The sequence below is a fragment of the Mucor velutinosus genome, assembly GCF_035048745.1.
Source record: "Mucor velutinosus strain NIH1002 chromosome Unknown tig00001564, whole genome shotgun sequence".
Classification (NCBI taxonomy): Eukaryota; Fungi; Mucoromycota; class Mucoromycetes; order Mucorales; family Mucoraceae; genus Mucor; species Mucor velutinosus.
Window position 1 is genome coordinate 3890025 of NW_027041906.1, and position 17767 is coordinate 3907791.

The window sequence follows — 17767 nt, forward strand, 5'->3', positions numbered from 1 at the left end:
AAATTAATAGTACATATCTGAGTGTATATCGCTAAGCATACATCTTTAGCATGTATCTGGATATATGGCATGTCTATAGCATATCGTATGCATGTCTATAGCATGTCTCATATATAGTACAAGTCTGTAGTACATAGAGTATCTGTAGCTAGTATCACGGATATAAGCATGTGTCTTATAGCGTGGATCATGAAGTGCACATCTGAAGCAACAAGCTCATATTGCATTAATCTTGGTGCCTATCCAGATATGGTAAACATCCGTAGTCAATGTCGGAATACAAGTATAAGTCTATAGTGCCATTCATGTCCGTGGTGCCATCTATAGCCTATATCTTATATAGTATGAATCTTATAGTACTAGCGTATCTGAAGTCCATATCTTCTCATGATCATAGTATAAATCGATATCGTACATCTAATCCAGTGTACATACAGTTTATATCTAAATCTGGTAACTGGATAAACTGTCGAAATGCAGATCATAGTGGATGTATTCCACAATTTCGGTGAGACTAACTCATGTAAATTTTGATGCGTTATTATGTTGTCGCTAAGCCTGCTAATGGTAATGGAAATGAGAAAGCGAATATGCTATTTAAACACTAAAACTTTACATTTTGGCTTCGCTATGTTTAGAATAACGAAATATAGACAGAGTAAATACAATTAGAACTGAATATATTTATTATGTTATTCCAAGATTGAATAGGGATCAAAACTAGTGTAGATATCAAAGGTATTTATAGTTATTTGACAGTGCCGCAGCAATAGGACCTTGATTTTGAATGCGGGATAATTGTATAAGCCTTGAACCAGTAACGAGGATGTGCTGCATCAGAACTCATGAACCGCCAGTCAAGGATAAACAACAAAGATGATCCAGGATAGAATGTTCTTCCTAATAGCTTTGACGGAAGAACATTTGTCGGAATTGAAACCCACTTCCAGGGACGAAAGGCCATAGGCTACCACTCTCTAGGAACCAGGATATAGATTAGCCATTTGATGGCACCACTCATGTTCCTTCGTGCTGCTTGAATAAAGACCTCTCACTTCTACTATGCATCTCAGCTCATTCTCAGATCCTCTTATGTAATATACGACGCCTAATACATTTGCCTCTCAGAGATGATCTATATCCTCAACATTCGTCCCCACCAGAATCGATAATACTGCAAGAATTGTCGATTCGATAAACACTACACCACAGGAGATAGATCACACAAGCTTGGCTCGTTGAAATACTTCCTATGTGTTATCATGAATTCGGAACAATGGCCATTAAAACATCCCAATCAATGTAAAACCCAATGGGAAAAAAAAAACAATGATCAGGTAAAAAGGTACACTGCTACCACAACACATGACAACACCCTCTCGATCACCACTCTTACCTCGTCCCCACTGTCGCTCACCTTCCCACTTATCCTGTCTTCTTCCTAACATAAGTGGCCCGACGCCGCTTCGCTGGGGATTGAGGAGCCCCCGCCTGATCTGCTTCCCCAGTGGCAGCACGTTTCCTCTGTTGCTTACTCGGCATTTGAGCCACTCGCTCTCGGATGCGCCCTTCTTCTTGCTTCTGCAGCTGCACATGCTTTTGCCAATATCTTTGCAAAATATGGGGATCCGATACATCTTCTGCAGTTATCCACGAACACATGCGTTCACCATAGCCCTTCCATTTGATGAGATACTCACGATTCGCTGCTTTGCCCCTATGATCTCGAATCGCCTCAATTTCGAAATACTCATCATCAATGGCCTTTTCATCTATGTTCACCACCTTTAGCTCGGATGGTACATAGTTGCGATGAAGAATCTCATTCATTTCATCCTTCAACTCGTATGACCCGCCTTGATTTCTACGAATGACCGTATATGGACCATCATAAATGGGACTCAACTTGCTTGGTCGTTGACGTATCTTTACCATCACATGAGCACCCACTGGAATGTCCACGAGCATATGCTTGTCATTAAACCTCTTCTGCATAATCGCATTCATCTTGGCCTCTCGTTCATTGATCGCTGGAAATACCACCTTGTGCATGTAGTCAATACGCTCTTCAAGCTCTTTTACTGACATGATATCCTTAGGGATCGGGTATTTGTCTTTGTTGGCATAATCCTCTGGCAGTGTAACTCGCCTGGCAAACATCAGCGAGAACGGCGAAGTCATCGATTTACTCTTGATGTAACGATTACAACAAAGCTGCACAATTGGAAGGTAATCGCTCCATTCTCGCGCATTAGAGTTACACATTTTCCTCAGCGTATTCATCACAATTTTCACACTCGCCTCCGCACTCCCATTACCTCTGGCTGCGTATGGGGTAGAATAGTTGCGCTGCAAACCTAGGTTCTCACTGATTGCCTGAAGCAAGTGATTCTCGAATTCCCCACCATGATCGCTCTGCATAATAATAGGAAATGAGTAATCCCCAAACACCTTAATCAATTCTCTAGCAATGCTCGTTGCTTCCTTCGACTTTAATGGGCGCAAAATCACATACTTGGTACACAGATCTGTGACAACCATTATATACACATATCCATCAAAGGTCATCGTCATTGGGCCACCCAAATCCACTGACACATGCGACATCGGCTGAAGCGAAACTACATTCTTGAGCGGATGCCACCCTCTCTTTGCAATATTGTGCTTCTGACATTCTGGACAGCTACTGACCAACCTCTTAGCATCTTCATACACATTAGCCCAATGCAACCCTTGCGAGTGCAATTCTCTCACAATCGCCTGTGCGCCATAATGCCCAAACATGTGAATCTCTTGTAAAATCTCATCTCGCTCTTCCTCAGGAGGTGTCATGTAATCAAGATCTTCCTTCGCATTTTCAATCACTTGTGTAGCAAAGATATTTACTGCTTGATCTTTGCTATACCGCTTCTTCTTAATCATATTTTTTGCACCACGATTCTTGCGATTTTGCTCATGTCTCTCCCGACTACGCTCTTCACTTTCCTCCACTATTAACTGCGTACTCTCATTCTCCACAGGTGGATATAGTCTGCTCAATAAATCCGGAAAAATGTTCATTGCTCCTGGTAAATGCACGACTTCAAATGTAAAATCTAGGATAGTCTCAATCCATCCAGCCATCATAGGGTTTACCACTTTCTGAGAATGCAAATACACTAATGCTCGATGATCTGTCAGTACCCGGAACGCACGCCCATAAATGTACGTTTGAAACTTCCGCAACGCCAACACAATCGCATACAATTCTCGCTTCGTTGTGGACCAACGACGCTGCGCTGGACTCAGTGTGCTTGAAATAAAACCCACATACTTATGACGCCCCTTGTCATCTTCTTGGTAAATCACAGCCGCTACTCCATACAAACTGGCATCACACGCAATAATAAATTCCTTGTCGAAATCTGGGTAATTGATCAACAAATCCGCTTGCAATATCTTCTTAATTGCCTCAAAACACTCTGTATGTTGATTCGTCCAGTGCTTCATCACATTCTTGTTGTCTTTAATGAGGTCCGTGATCGGAGCCGCCACTCTATAGATCATTGGAATATGTGAACGCAAATAATTCACTAATCCCATGAACTGCTGCACTTGTTTCTTGGTTGAGGGTACAGGCCAATTCGCCACATTTGTACATTTGGATTTGTCTACTCGGATACCCTTTTCATCGACCACAAAGCCTAACAACCGCACCTTTCTCTGCATAAAATGGCACTTGCTCGGCTGTAAAATCAATTTTGCCTCTGTAAGCCGATCAATCACCGTTTTTACGGCTACCTTGTAATGCTCAAAATCCACGCCAGCGATAATGATATCGTCTAGAAAATTCTGCGTAGTAGATACCACTCGTCCTGACTCGTCACGCACTTGTTGCAATCCTGCTAGCAACGTAGATAGTGTAAATTGATACTGGCTTGGCAGCTGGCATAATCCAAAACAAGCCTTCAAGAAATAATATCCTTGGCCGTTAAAACTAAAGCTACATTTAAATTGGCTCTCTTTTTCAATGGGAAATCTGTGGTAAGCATCCTTCAAATCCGTGGTCCCAAAATACTTCATACCACTCAAGTTCTCAAAGATGTCTTTTACTAAAGGAATTGGGAAATTGTAGGGAGGTGGCAAAATACTATTCAACAAACGCACATCCAGACACACACGATGATCCACTACATTTCCCAACTTGTCACGCTTTGGTACTACCAGCAAAGGGCTATTAAAGGACGAATTGATTCTCGAACGTCCGATCGTCTTGGTATCCAACCACTTTTGAATTTGTCTCTCTACTACAGGCTTCAACGACTCAGCAATCGGATAGGGACGACGATGCGCCGTCGCTCCTTCTTTTGTAGGTAATTTCACTATAGCTTCTGGCAATGGACAACACGACTCGATAAGTATCTCTTCATTTCTCTTTAAGGATTCGCTAATATATGTCTTAAACTCCTGACGCTCTTCCTCAGTACCCGCAGGTGCGTTATCCGCCTCTAAATGTTTGCCCTCAAAGTCCAAATTGATATTCTCAAACATTCTTTCATTATGTTCTGTAGCATCTGAATGCTGATGCTCACTGTCGATGCGAAACGCCACACCAGTAAGCCCAATATTCATCTTTGGCAACACATCCACTCCCAACAGGACATCAAAGTCCAACCCTTGCTCAAACGGAACCACTTCTAATGCATGTTCAAATACAATGCCATTAGCATATTTAAATTTCAATGGAAATGTCATTGCCACTCGCTTCACAGACTTGGATAAAAATTTCAGGTACCCATCAACTTTTCTCACTTTTTTGATCTTAAGCACATTTATTAGAAACTTCAAACTAATACAACTAATTTGGGACCCGGTGTCCACCTTGCCAATGACCTTGATATTCTTAGATTCTACACATATCAACAACGGGGTCAACAACGCAAAGTAATTAGTTTCTGCTTTGTTCACATTCACACTAGGCAACTTACATTGGAAAGCCAACTCACTCATCAGCTGATCTTGATCAGCGACACTATTGGCATCGTCTGCATTGGCATCCCTCGAAGATGATGCCCCTAACGAGGACGAAGACTCATTGTCCTTGGTGACCACACTTGCCGCGAAGACCTCATGATTCAGAGCCGTGTTGGACGGACCAACCCCAGGAGGACGACGAGTGCTGCAATCATGTCCCCTTTCAAATGGCTTCCAACACTTCACGCATTTGCCTTCACTCCTGGCCTTCTCGAACTTCAAAAACTGACACTCCTTAGACCCATGGGAATCATTCGGACCATGCTGCTTACAATGATACCTCTTGGTTCCACCACTGCTCTCCACTCGCTTGAACCCTCCATGGTTACGTCTTCCACTTGACGACATCCCTCTTGACGATCCTTGGTACCCACGACGCTCTTGACGATCCTCAAACGCAGCACCTGGCAGCAAAGCTGTTGCATGCGCATAGAAACGGTTGTCATCTCCCAACACATCGCGCGCCACTTGGGTAATTCGATCCACTGTCCACGACTCAGTGCCTTGTTCTCTCACCAAGGTAATGCGCACAGCCGTTTGCACCGGCAAGATTAACGACGCCATGAAGCGATCAGCCACTCTTGGATCATCCAACTGGAGGCCCGCATTGTACACTGCTTGCTGGAATCGACACGAGTAATCCATAATGGATTCAGACGCACTCATCACCATCGTAAATACTAAATCCGTATTGCGACGAGTAATCACTGCAGACCCAAAGCGTCTAGAGAACACTTGCTTCGCTTCCCACCACGAGCTGCACTTCAACAAAGTCTTGTCGACCCACGCACGATCCCCATTGGGCATACACAACGGAAGTAACTTGGCCCACTGCGCTTCCAAGTCCAACGATGATGAATTCAAGATGCTCTCAAAAGTACGCAAGTAATGATCTACGCTCTCAAACACTTCTTCGTTGGGAAAAGCCTTCACCGCTGCAGAAACCAACTGGAATTTGGGTAAATCGCGACGATTCAGAGCCAAATTTTCACTACGCATCATTCCACGACTCATCGCACTTGTCTTGGGCTTGACCACATCCCGATAGCTACGCAATTCCACAATCGCATCCTTATTGCTGCTAATCACTCGCAGAGCCTCATGACGCTCTCTCGCAGTAGGTGCCGTTACTACCACCTTCAACAATTTCGCATTTTCTTCACGTAATGCCTTCAACGCATGCTCTAATGAAGCTTCTTCACTTGCTTCCATCGCCTCACTCAATGGCTCAGCTGCGGACTTCCCCCCAGATCCAACCTCTCCACTCACGCTCTCCAGAGGCTCAAACGCAGACAAAGCCGAAGAACCACCACCAAGTTCAGCCATCAATTCGTCTTCATCAAGCACTTGACCGTCTTGAGACAGAACCTCGGTAAGACCATCCATAGAAGGATTGAGATCGAAATCTTCCAGCGTAACAGGAAGACCAGCCGCAGTAGCCCCAGGGACTTGAATCGAACCATTTGCTGAACCAGCAGTAGAATTAGAGGACACAGAACCAGCAGACATTCTTGATTTAGGATTGGGATAATATAATGCAATATATAGGGGTACAGTAATTAATTGTAAAAAATGTTTAGAATAACGAAATATAGACAGAGTAAATACAATTAGAACTGAATATATTTATTATGTTATTCCAAGATTGAATAGGGATCAAAACTAGTGTAGATATCAAAGGTATTTACAGTTATTTGACAGTGCCGCAGCAATAGGACCTTGATCTTGAATGCGGGATAATTGTATAAGCCTTGAACCAGTAACGAGGATGTGCTGCATCAGAACTCATGAACCGCCAGTCAAGGATAAACAACAAAGATGATCCAGGATAGAATGTTCTTCCTAATAGCTTTGACGGAAGAACATTTGTCGGAATTGAAACCCACTTCCAGGGACGAAAGGCCATAGGCTACCACTCTCTAGGAACCAGGATATAGATTAGCCATTTGATGGCACCACTCATGTTCCTTCGTGCTGCTTGAATAAAGACCTCTCACTTCTACTATGCATCTCAGCTCATTCTCAGATCCTCTTATGTAATATACGACGCCTAATACATTTGCCTCTCAGAGATGATCTATATCCTCAACACGCTACGGTAAAACCACCTTTAAAATCGCTGTTATCAAGTATTGGGCTAGATGCTTGAATACTATTTTGGTATTGCACCTTCGCCTCCCTATGATAAAATCCTTATATAAATTAATGCTAACAAAAGTTGGATTGAATGCTTGATTGTCATGGCCATTCACCTTCGTTTGACTACGGTATAACCCCCTCAAGGCCAATGATACCAACAAGTGTTGCCTTGAAACAACATATCACGCAATCCATAGCCAAATAGCAAACAAGAAATCACTTGTGTGGAATACATCCACTATGATCTGCATTCCGACAGTTCATCCAGTTACCAGATTTAGATATAAACTGTATGTACACTGGATTAGATGTACGATATCGATTTATACTATGATCATGAGAAGATATGGACTTCAGATACGCTAGTACTATAAGATTCATACTATATAAGATATAGGCTATAGATGGCACCACGGACATGAATGGCACTATAGACTTATACTTGTATTCCGACATTGACTACGGATGTTTACCATATCTGGATAGGCACCAAGATTAATGCAATATGAGCTTGTTGCTTCAGATGTGCACTTCATGATCCACGCTATAAGACACATGCTTATATCCGTGATACTAGCTACAGATACTCTATGTACTACAGACTTGTACTATATATGAGACATGCTATAGACATGCATACGATATGCTATAGACATGCCATATATCCAGATACATGCTAAAGATGTATGCTTAGCGATATACACTCAGATATGTACTATTAATATAGACTAAGAAGACTGTACCTATCGGATACATGCTACTAGATCGATATTAATTATCCTTATGGAAAGGATAGATCAGGGTACTTCGGATGAGAGTCTAATTATTCATCCAGACAGAGCTAAATCATGATTAGCTTGCTGGAGTTGTCTTTTAGCATGATTAGACATTAGTTGATCTGAGTTGACTTATTTGTCAATCTAATTAATAGAACTTTTATCCATTGTTATAGTATATAAGAAGGATCATCTACCTGGCCAGTAGAGAGACTTCAGTTTACTTTACACCTGTCAGTTTGATAATAAAACATACCTTTATCAAGTTGACATTACTGTTTTTTTATTCTTTTTTCTCCGTGAATTTTAGTCTGTAAAGCCTCAAATTCCACAACTTGATCAGATACGCCATGTTCTGGGAAGAAGAGCCTTTAATCTCTGATTAACTACGATGGCGCTTTTGTGTTCATATTTTCCAGTATCCGATATATGAAACCTCCGTGGTGCTATACCATACCATGGCCTAGAGCTTACCTTGATAGTAGTTGGATGCACGTTTATACAGTACAACTCCAAAAGAATTCACTCTGAATTTGCTAGTCAGCAACTAGCAATACTTATATTACCGGAATAATCTAAAGAACCTTCTGCCATTACATTTTAACTAAATTATTTTCCGTTATTGGGAATAGTCAAGTCGATCAAATCAATTTCAAACTTTTCAATTCATTACATTCTTACCCATGAAAATGTGATATATTTAAAAAAAAACCACAATTTGACAAGATTAAGATTTTCTCACCATATATAAGGGTTCAATATTAGTTAAATGTCAGACGTGAGACCATCAGCGTCTTTATATAAAGAAGTGTGGCCCAGACGTGAGCTTTCGGCGTCAGTATAAAAGAAGCAAGCACCCCCCCCCCTTTTTTTTCATTGTCAGGTGTCAGGTACACACAGACTTTGTGTGTAAGTTTTTTTTAATTTAGTGTAAATATCAACTTAGTTTGCAAAACAATAAAGATCATCTTATATCTCAATTCTATTCTTTTATATACATTTATCTAAGTCTACTCTAAAACTATACCTATACACACGACACAGGTGCACACAGACTTTGTTAGTAACTTTTATAGTTAATATGAATATCAAAAATAATAAAGGTTATTTTTTTTCTCACTTATACTGCTGAGACATATACATTTATCTAAATCTGTTACTTATGCTCACAACACCATTAAATAACAAACACTTTGTAACATTCTATGCGGAAACTTTTTGATAATTTTACATTTATCTGCCAGTAACTTTTAAACGAATCAGCTCTAGTACACTGTTATGTCAAAATACAATGTAAAATTGAATCTGCCAAAGAATTACACTTTTATTGAGAATGCATCCCAAGGATGCATTTATATACTTTTCATTATGCTAGGGTTTACAGCATGATGATGAACTATAATACAAATAGGTTTACTATCTACCCAACAATTGATTTGTAAATCATGATTAGCATGATTTACCCAAAGGACCTAAGAATAGCCTAAAACCTTTAGTGTGAGACCTTGCTATGACATTTGATATAACATACACATTCAAAATAACATTCATATATTACGAACTGTTCAACAACGCGATGGCATAGTAAAAGCGAATATAGTACCACAAAGTTTCGAGAACCTAATTCCACTAGAGTAGCAGTTTATGAAGATCGTTATCTACAGTCTGATTGGATTATTTTGTATATTCCACACGGTCATCAAGCGATTGAGAAACAGTATCTAATGAATATTGTGGCAAACATTGTATCGTATAGTATTAAAAGACAATTTTTCATGTATGTTATCTTTTTACTATCTCATGCCGTGCAATAGATAGCATCCTATTAATAAAATTAAACAGTATGGGCCCGCTTCTGCAACAAAGGCAACATAATAAAGCGTGCTACTCTTTGGGGGGTATTCAATGCATTCATCTTTAATAAACTCAGTAAATCTGTAAGCCATGTCTTTCTACGTGTTGTATTCACATATAATCCAGCCCAGCCTTTCATAGTATTGATCTATACGAGGGCTTGATTGTTGCGAAGCGAATATGCAAAATCGTAATATCTAAGTAGTAAATTCGATTTCTCTCTTTCTTTATTAATAATGGATTGTTTAAAATCTACATATATATAGCAGAGTTTATTATTGTTAATGATTTGGAATGTCTACGGCGACAGCCCGCAGGGTGACACCGTCGTCAAGTGTAGTGATATTGCATCTAATTCAACATTTGTTAATATTAGTCCTAATCGATTTTACCGTAGCCAAGCAAAGGTGTACAACCATAGTGTTCAAGCAGCAAATTCGGGTTCTCATTTGCATTGTTAATAATAAGCTTACCAGCAACATAGGGCATCAAAATTCGCATAAATTAGTCTTACAAAATCAATATGTCTCTTGTCGAAATTACAAGCTGCACAGGTTGCAGAGGTAAGCCTGCTAATGGTAATGGAAATGAGAAAGCGAATATGCTATTTAAACACTAAAACTTTACATTTTGGCTTCGCTACGGTAAAACCACCTTTAAAATCGCTGTTATCAAGTATTGGGCTAGATGCTTGAATACTATTTTGGTATTGCACCTTCGCCTCCCTATGATAAAATCCTTATATAAATTAATGCTAACAAAAGTTGGATTGAATGCTTGATTGTCATGGCCATTCACCTTCGTTTGACTACGGTATAACCCCCTCAAGGCCAATGATACCAACAAGTGTTGCCTTGAAACAACATATCACGCAATCCATAGCCAAATAGCAAACAAGAAATCACTTGTGTGGAATACATCCACTATGATCTGCATTCCGACAGTTCATCCAGTTACCAGATTTAGATATAAACTGTATGTACACTGGATTAGATGTACGATATCGATTTATACTATGATCATGAGAAGATATGGACTTCAGATACGCTAGTACTATAAGATTCATACTATATAAGATATAGGCTATAGATGGCACCACGGACATGAATGGCACTATAGACTTATACTTGTATTCCGACATTGACTACGGATGTTTACCATATCTGGATAGGCACCAAGATTAATGCAATATGAGCTTGTTGCTTCAGATGTGCACTTCATGATCCACGCTATAAGACACATGCTTATATCCGTGATACTAGCTACAGATACTCTATGTACTACAGACTTGTACTATATATGAGACATGCTATAGACATGCATACGATATGCTATAGACATGCCATATATCCAGATACATGCTAAAGATGTATGCTTAGCGATATACACTCAGATATGTACTATTAATATAGACTAAGAAGACTGTACCTATCGGATACATGCTACTAGATCGATATTAATTATCCTTATGGAAAGGATAGATCAGGGTACTTCGGATGAGAGTCTAATTATTCATCCAGACAGAGCTAAATCATGATTAGCTTGCTGGAGTTGTCTTTTAGCATGATTAGACATTAGTTGATCTGAGTTGACTTATTTGTCAATCTAATTAATAGAACTTTTATCCATTGTTATAGTATATAAGAAGGATCATCTACCTGGCCAGTAGAGAGACTTCAGTTTACTTTACACCTGTCAGTTTGATAATAAAACATACCTTTATCAAGTTGACATTACTGTTTTTTTATTCTTTTTTCTCCGTGAATTTTAGTCTGTAAAGCCTCAAATTCCACAACTTGATCAGATACGCCATGTTCTGGGAAGAAGAGCCTTTAATCTCTGATTAACTACGATGGCGCTTTTGTGTTCATATTTTCCAGTATCCGATATATGAAACCTCCGTGGTGCTATACCATACCATGGCCTAGAGCTTACCTTGATAGTAGTTGGATGCACGTTTATACAGTACAACTCCAAAAGAATTCACTCTGAATTTGCTAGTCAGCAACTAGCAATACTTATATTACCGGAATAATCTAAAGAACCTTCTGCCATTACATTTTAACTAAATTATTTTCCGTTATTGGGAATAGTCAAGTCGATCAAATCAATTTCAAACTTTTCAATTCATTACATTCTTACCCATGAAAATGTGATATATTTAAAAAAAACCACAATTTGACAAGATTAAGATTTTCTCACCATATATAAGGGTTCAATATTAGTTAAATGTCAGACGTGAGACCATCAGCGTCTTTATATAAAGAAGTGTGGCCCAGACGTGAGCTTTCGGCGTCAGTATAAAAGAAGCAAGCACCCCCCCCCCCTTTTTTTTTTCATTGTCAGGTGTCAGGTACACACAGACTTTGTGTGTAAGTTTTTTTTAATTTAGTGTAAATATCAACTTAGTTTGCAAAACAATAAAGATCATCTTATATCTCAATTCTATTCTTTTATATACATTTATCTAAGTCTACTCTAAAACTATACCTATACACACGACACAGGTGCACACAGACTTTGTTAGTAACTTTTATAGTTAATATGAATATCAAAAATAATAAAGGTTATTTTTTTTCTCACTTATACTGCTGAGACATATACATTTATCTAAATCTGTTACTTATGCTCACAACACCATTAAATAACAAACACTTTGTAACATTCTATGCGGAAACTTTTTGATAATTTTACATTTATCTGCCAGTAACTTTTAAACGAATCAGCTCTAGTACACTGTTATGTCAAAATACAATGTAAAATTGAATCTGCCAAAGAATTACACTTTTATTGAGAATGCATCCCAAGGATGCATTTATATACTTTTCATTATGCTAGGGTTTACAGCATGATGATGAACTATAATACAAATAGGTTTACTATCTACCCAACAATTGATTTGTAAATCATGATTAGCATGATTTACCCAAAGGACCTAAGAATAGCCTAAAACCTTTAGTGTGAGACCTTGCTATGACATTTGATATAACATACACATTCAAAATAACATTCATATATTACGAACTGTTCAACAACGCGATGGCATAGTAAAAGCGAATATAGTACCACAAAGTTTCGAGAACCTAATTCCACTAGAGTAGCAGTTTATGAAGATCGTTATCTACAGTCTGATTGGATTATTTTGTATATTCCACACGGTCATCAAGCGATTGAGAAACAGTATCTAATGAATATTGTGGCAAACATTGTATCGTATAGTATTAAAAGACAATTTTTCATGTATGTTATCTTTTTACTATCTCATGCCGTGCAATAGATAGCATCCTATTAATAAAATTAAACAGTATGGGCCCGCTTCTGCAACAAAGGCAACATAATAAAGCGTGCTACTCTTTGGGGGGTATTCAATGCATTCATCTTTAATAAACTCAGTAAATCTGTAAGCCATGTCTTTTTACGTGTTGTATTCACATATAATCCAGCCCAGCCTTTCATAGTATTGATCTATACGAGGGCTTGATTGTTGCGAAGCGAATATGCAAAATCGTAATATCTAAGTAGTAAATTCGATTTCTCTCTTTCTTTATTAATAATGGATTGTTTAAAATCTACATATATATAGCAGAGTTTATTATTGTTAATGATTTGGAATGTCTACGGCGACAGCCCGCAGGGTGACACCGTCGTCAAGTGTAGTGATATTGCATCTAATTCAACATTTGTTAATATTAGTCCTAATCGATTTTACCGTAGCCAAGCAAAGGTGTACAACCATAGTGTTCAAGCAGCAAATTCGGGTTCTCATTTGCATTGTTAATAATAAGCTTACCAGCAACATAGGGCATCAAAATTCGCATGAATTAGTCTTACAAAATCAATATGTCTCCTGTTGAAATTACAAGCTGCACAGGTTGCAGAGCTGCCCTTCCAGACGGCTTTAGCTACTAAAGATGTGGTTCATGTCGTGTAAATAAAAGCCATAAAGCAAAACATAACCAAATTTGACAGCTTTCAAGCCTTCATATCTTGACATGTAGATCTTTCTGAGCCGCCGGAATGACGCCAAACAATTGTACTCGAGTAGCAGTAACTTCCTGGCACCTTTGCACAACTTTTTGAGTCAAAAAAAAACATGGCCAAAAATCGATCAAAAAGCATGAGGAGTACTTCATGGTTTTCATCGAAATTCAAACGATCGCATTTTTCACCTTGAAAATGAAGACTTTTACTATGGTATCTATCAAATCAAAATGTTTCTTTCGATCCATAGCAACCTCTGAAATCATTTTTATGAGGTTTTCATATGCAAAATATGGCTATTTCCGGTAAAACCCTCATTTCATATTTTACCAAATTGCTCAATAGTTTCGCTCAAAACACCTATTACAATCAGCACCATTGGAAGCGCCTTGAAAAGTACTTGAAGAATGTATTAGGAAGCATCGGATGATCATTACAGTTCATATAGTCGAATATCAAAGAATAGATTAAAGAAGTCGAAAAAAACATAATTTGTCCAATCTGGAGTCGAAAAATATTCTGAGTTGGAATCAATTTTGGCACTGTTGCCTGCCCAAATGCCTTTCTGATGATTGCAATGATGATTGCAATGCTAATTAAATAGGGGACATGTATTTGAAAGGTCAATCGATTAGCTCCGATATATTTTTTTTTACTATTGTTGAGGGGTTTCCCCCTATAAAGGTGGCTTTTGCAATGAAATCTCTTAGAAAAGTCGCTGTAGATCTTATGAAAGTGCTGTATTTACGCATTGCTTGCCAACTTTATGTTGCCATCTCAATAGCAACACAGTAAATGATGCGACAGTTCTACTGCCAGAAAACGTGGCACGAACGGAGAATGTGCTGTGCAAATGCTGCATGAAACTTCGACTGTCTTTCACATTGCCTCCATCATAGCTTTCGTTTGACATCAGTGTATAGGCAAAGGGGGATTGGGAGGAAGGGATACCTTTCCCCCTTCTGAATTTGATATAACCTTTCTTTTACTATTAATTGCTTGTTTGATATACTGATTTGAAATGTCTTCGATGAAAGCCCGCAGTGCGACGCCGTCATTGAGCGTAGCGATCTTTTTATACTGTACTTCATTCATTATTTGGTTGATTCTTATCCTTCCGTCAAATCCTCAAATATTGTCCATCTGGAAGGATAATTGAATTACTCTTGATATCAACAGCATTCCAACATTTAAAAATACACGTTGGTGAGTTTATGAGATTTGTAATTAGGCAGCCAACTGCTGGAAGATGTCGCTAATCAGTTATGAGCAACTATACATTTTATAGCCCATATATCAGGCATGTATTGTTTTCATACCACGTCCAGCACTACTTGCTTTATGCTGTATACCCAAACCCCTTTTATTTATGGTATTATGTACGCACATATGATATGTACCTATATTTGACAGATTATTCTCATTAGCACGAAACAATGCATAAATACATGTAACAGCCTATATCGAGCCCAAAAAGCTGGTACCACCCCAACCAAACCTTAATCTTATCAAGAAGCATATGAAAATCATAATATTTCATTTCAGGTACCATGTGGCATGCATGGTTCACTGTTAAGCTTTGTTGGTTTTTCTGTAAATTTTAATTCATATGATAGAGCAAAAAGAGAGGGTTGAGGAGAAAGAGAGACTATATTGTATACAAGAACATTCCCAAAACGAGGAAGTGAGAGGTGATATATGCAAAAAAAAAAAAACAAGTGTGTATAGAAAAAGAAGAGTTGGAAAGTATAGCAAAAAAGATTTGAGTGGGGTATATATTAGATAGCAAAAGTGCATGTTTAAACAGCAAATGAATGGGGTGCTAATCTAGGCATAGTTGCATTGTTTATCATTGTCATAAATTGATCTATTATACACAATATCATCAGTATGCTATACTATCTACATCCCATGTAAAACATACCTAGTGGCAAATCACTATCTAGCAAGTTCAGTGGTCCATGTTGTTGCTGTGCTGTTGCTGCTGATGTTGAGGTTTGATCCCGCATGTCCTCATCATCGTCCTCATCCATAGCAAACATTTCCATGCATTGTTGCTGTTGTTGCTGATACATGTCATTTAAATGCTGCTGTTCATCTCTGTGCAAGAACTCGTCATCCACCGCTTGTTGTACTTGCTGCTCCACTTGCTCCTTTGTAGGCTCAGGAAAGTAGTCGGCATACTGATCACGCTCAATATACATTTGCTTTCTTTGTGCCATCAATTCAATCATCTTTTTCCCCAAATTTACCATGATTTCCGCTGCATTGTCCATACGCTTGTGTTTGTGATTGGGACACAAGAACCAATAACGCTTGAAAAAGTTTGGAGGCACAAACCACGAGTCAGGGTTACCCAATTCTCCCCCAAGAAAAACGGAGCTCTCGGCTAAATAGTCAAAGAGGTCATTGGCATTGTAGAAATCTTGAAACAGAATCATATGGTCGCGTAAAGCTGCTCCAGGGACTACATCAATACGAGTGTCATGGCGAATCGTTCGTTGCAATTCAGCTTTAGACAGTGTGTGAGTATTGCTGTAATTTAGGTTTTTGGATACAATGTAAAACTTACTTGGTGTGAATAAAGCTCTTGTGGAGGGACTCAGGTTCTTAACAGCTCTCATCTGATGAATGGCATCTAATGGCGTCATGGGTGGGAATACCTTCTTGTCACTCGAATTCACTGATGATGCTGATGATGCTGATGATGCTGAAGAGGAGGAACTGTCATCTGCGTCCATGGTGTCCACATACTCAGTAACAGTGCGCACCAAGCCGGTTTTAGCGTCAATCACCTTCTCTTCTTCTTCCTCTACAGGTTGCTGCTGTTGATCTATGATATCATTGGGGCTGGCTGAAGACATGCCAATCTGCTGCTGTTGTTCAGTAGTGGGAAAGTCGTTTGATGTTGGAGAAGGTGAGGTTGCATAACGTGTTGCGCAAGGTTGTTGAAGATGAGTACCGACCAAGTCTGTATTCAGTAATTGTTGGAAGAATGGTGTTTCCAAATGACTTGCCAGTTGAGGAGCAATAGATGATAAGGTATCGTTGATATCAAAGTCATTGTTGTTGTTGTTGTTGCTGTTGCTGCCAAGGTTAGGATGATGGTTATGCGCTTGGATTGCATTTTCGAAATCAGAGACAAACGAGGAGGCACCAGGGCTGACAGCATCAGAGAAAGAAGAGGAGGAGGTCGAAGAAGACAGAGGACTTTGAGCAGCCTGTTCTTCATCGACCAAGTAAGAGCTGATAGAAGACGAGCAAGACAGAATCGAGGATGGAGGTAGATCATTGTCGCTCATTGTATTGGTTTCATTCTGCAAATGATGAAGCGAGGAAACATGCTGATCAATGCTAATGATGTTCATCTTCTTGTCCAGGAACACTTCCAGTTGCTGAGGCACACCTTTGGTTTTTGAAAAGGTCAATTCTTCAGAACCAATTTCATCTGTAACACCTGTATCCCAGAATTTTGGAACTTCGACCTGATTAGCGACACAAGCCATTTTCAAGGTTAAAGCATAACCCTTCAAGTAATTTGTTTCAAACTGCAGTTCCTCCAATCTTCGTTTCAAGCGGCGAACCTCACCCAACGCTTGATCGCGGGCATATATGCATCGTTTGACAGTAGATTCAGCTTCTCTCATTTCTCTGCGCTTTCGTTCACGGAATGCTCTTTGAGCGGCTCTGTTCTGGGCCTTTCTTTGAGCAGGAGATGGCGGATTGGGCTTTCTTCCAGGCTTTTTACGGGGCCTGATAGGACGACCATTCTCGTCTAAATTTCCCAATTCCAATTCAGGATCAAAGTGTTCGAATGCGATGCCTGACATGTGGTGAAGAATGAGTTTAATTAATTAAAATTAGAGGCAAAAAAAAAGAGTGAGAATTTAAGGGATGAAAGGAAAGAGGTAGAAAAATAAAGGGGGTTGTAGAAAATAGCCCACCCCTTTTTATACAAAGATCTGCTCGAAAAAAAGCGATGGGGGATCTTCATGATACAATGA

General features: G+C 39.2%; 2 protein-coding genes across 2 annotated transcripts; both read right to left on the bottom strand.

The window, feature by feature from the left end:
* Positions 1 to 1425: 1425 nt before the first annotated feature.
* ATC70_011570 (uncharacterized protein) lies at positions 1426 to 6522 on the bottom strand (the record flags this gene model as incomplete). The annotated part of the gene is made up of 1 exon (XM_064830759.1): positions 1426 to 6522. One exon carries the CDS (start codon positions 6520 to 6522, stop codon positions 1426 to 1428), a length of 5097 nt encoding a protein of 1698 aa, XP_064683261.1.
* Positions 6523 to 15562: 9040 nt separating this feature from the next.
* Positions 15563 to 17593, bottom strand: ATC70_011571 (uncharacterized protein; the record flags this gene model as incomplete). The annotated part of the gene is made up of 3 exons (XM_064830760.1): positions 15563 to 15630; positions 15688 to 16275; positions 16336 to 17593. 3 exons carry the CDS (start codon positions 17591 to 17593, stop codon positions 15563 to 15565), a joined length of 1914 nt encoding a protein of 637 aa, XP_064683262.1.
* Positions 17594 to 17767: the final 174 nt, after the last annotated feature.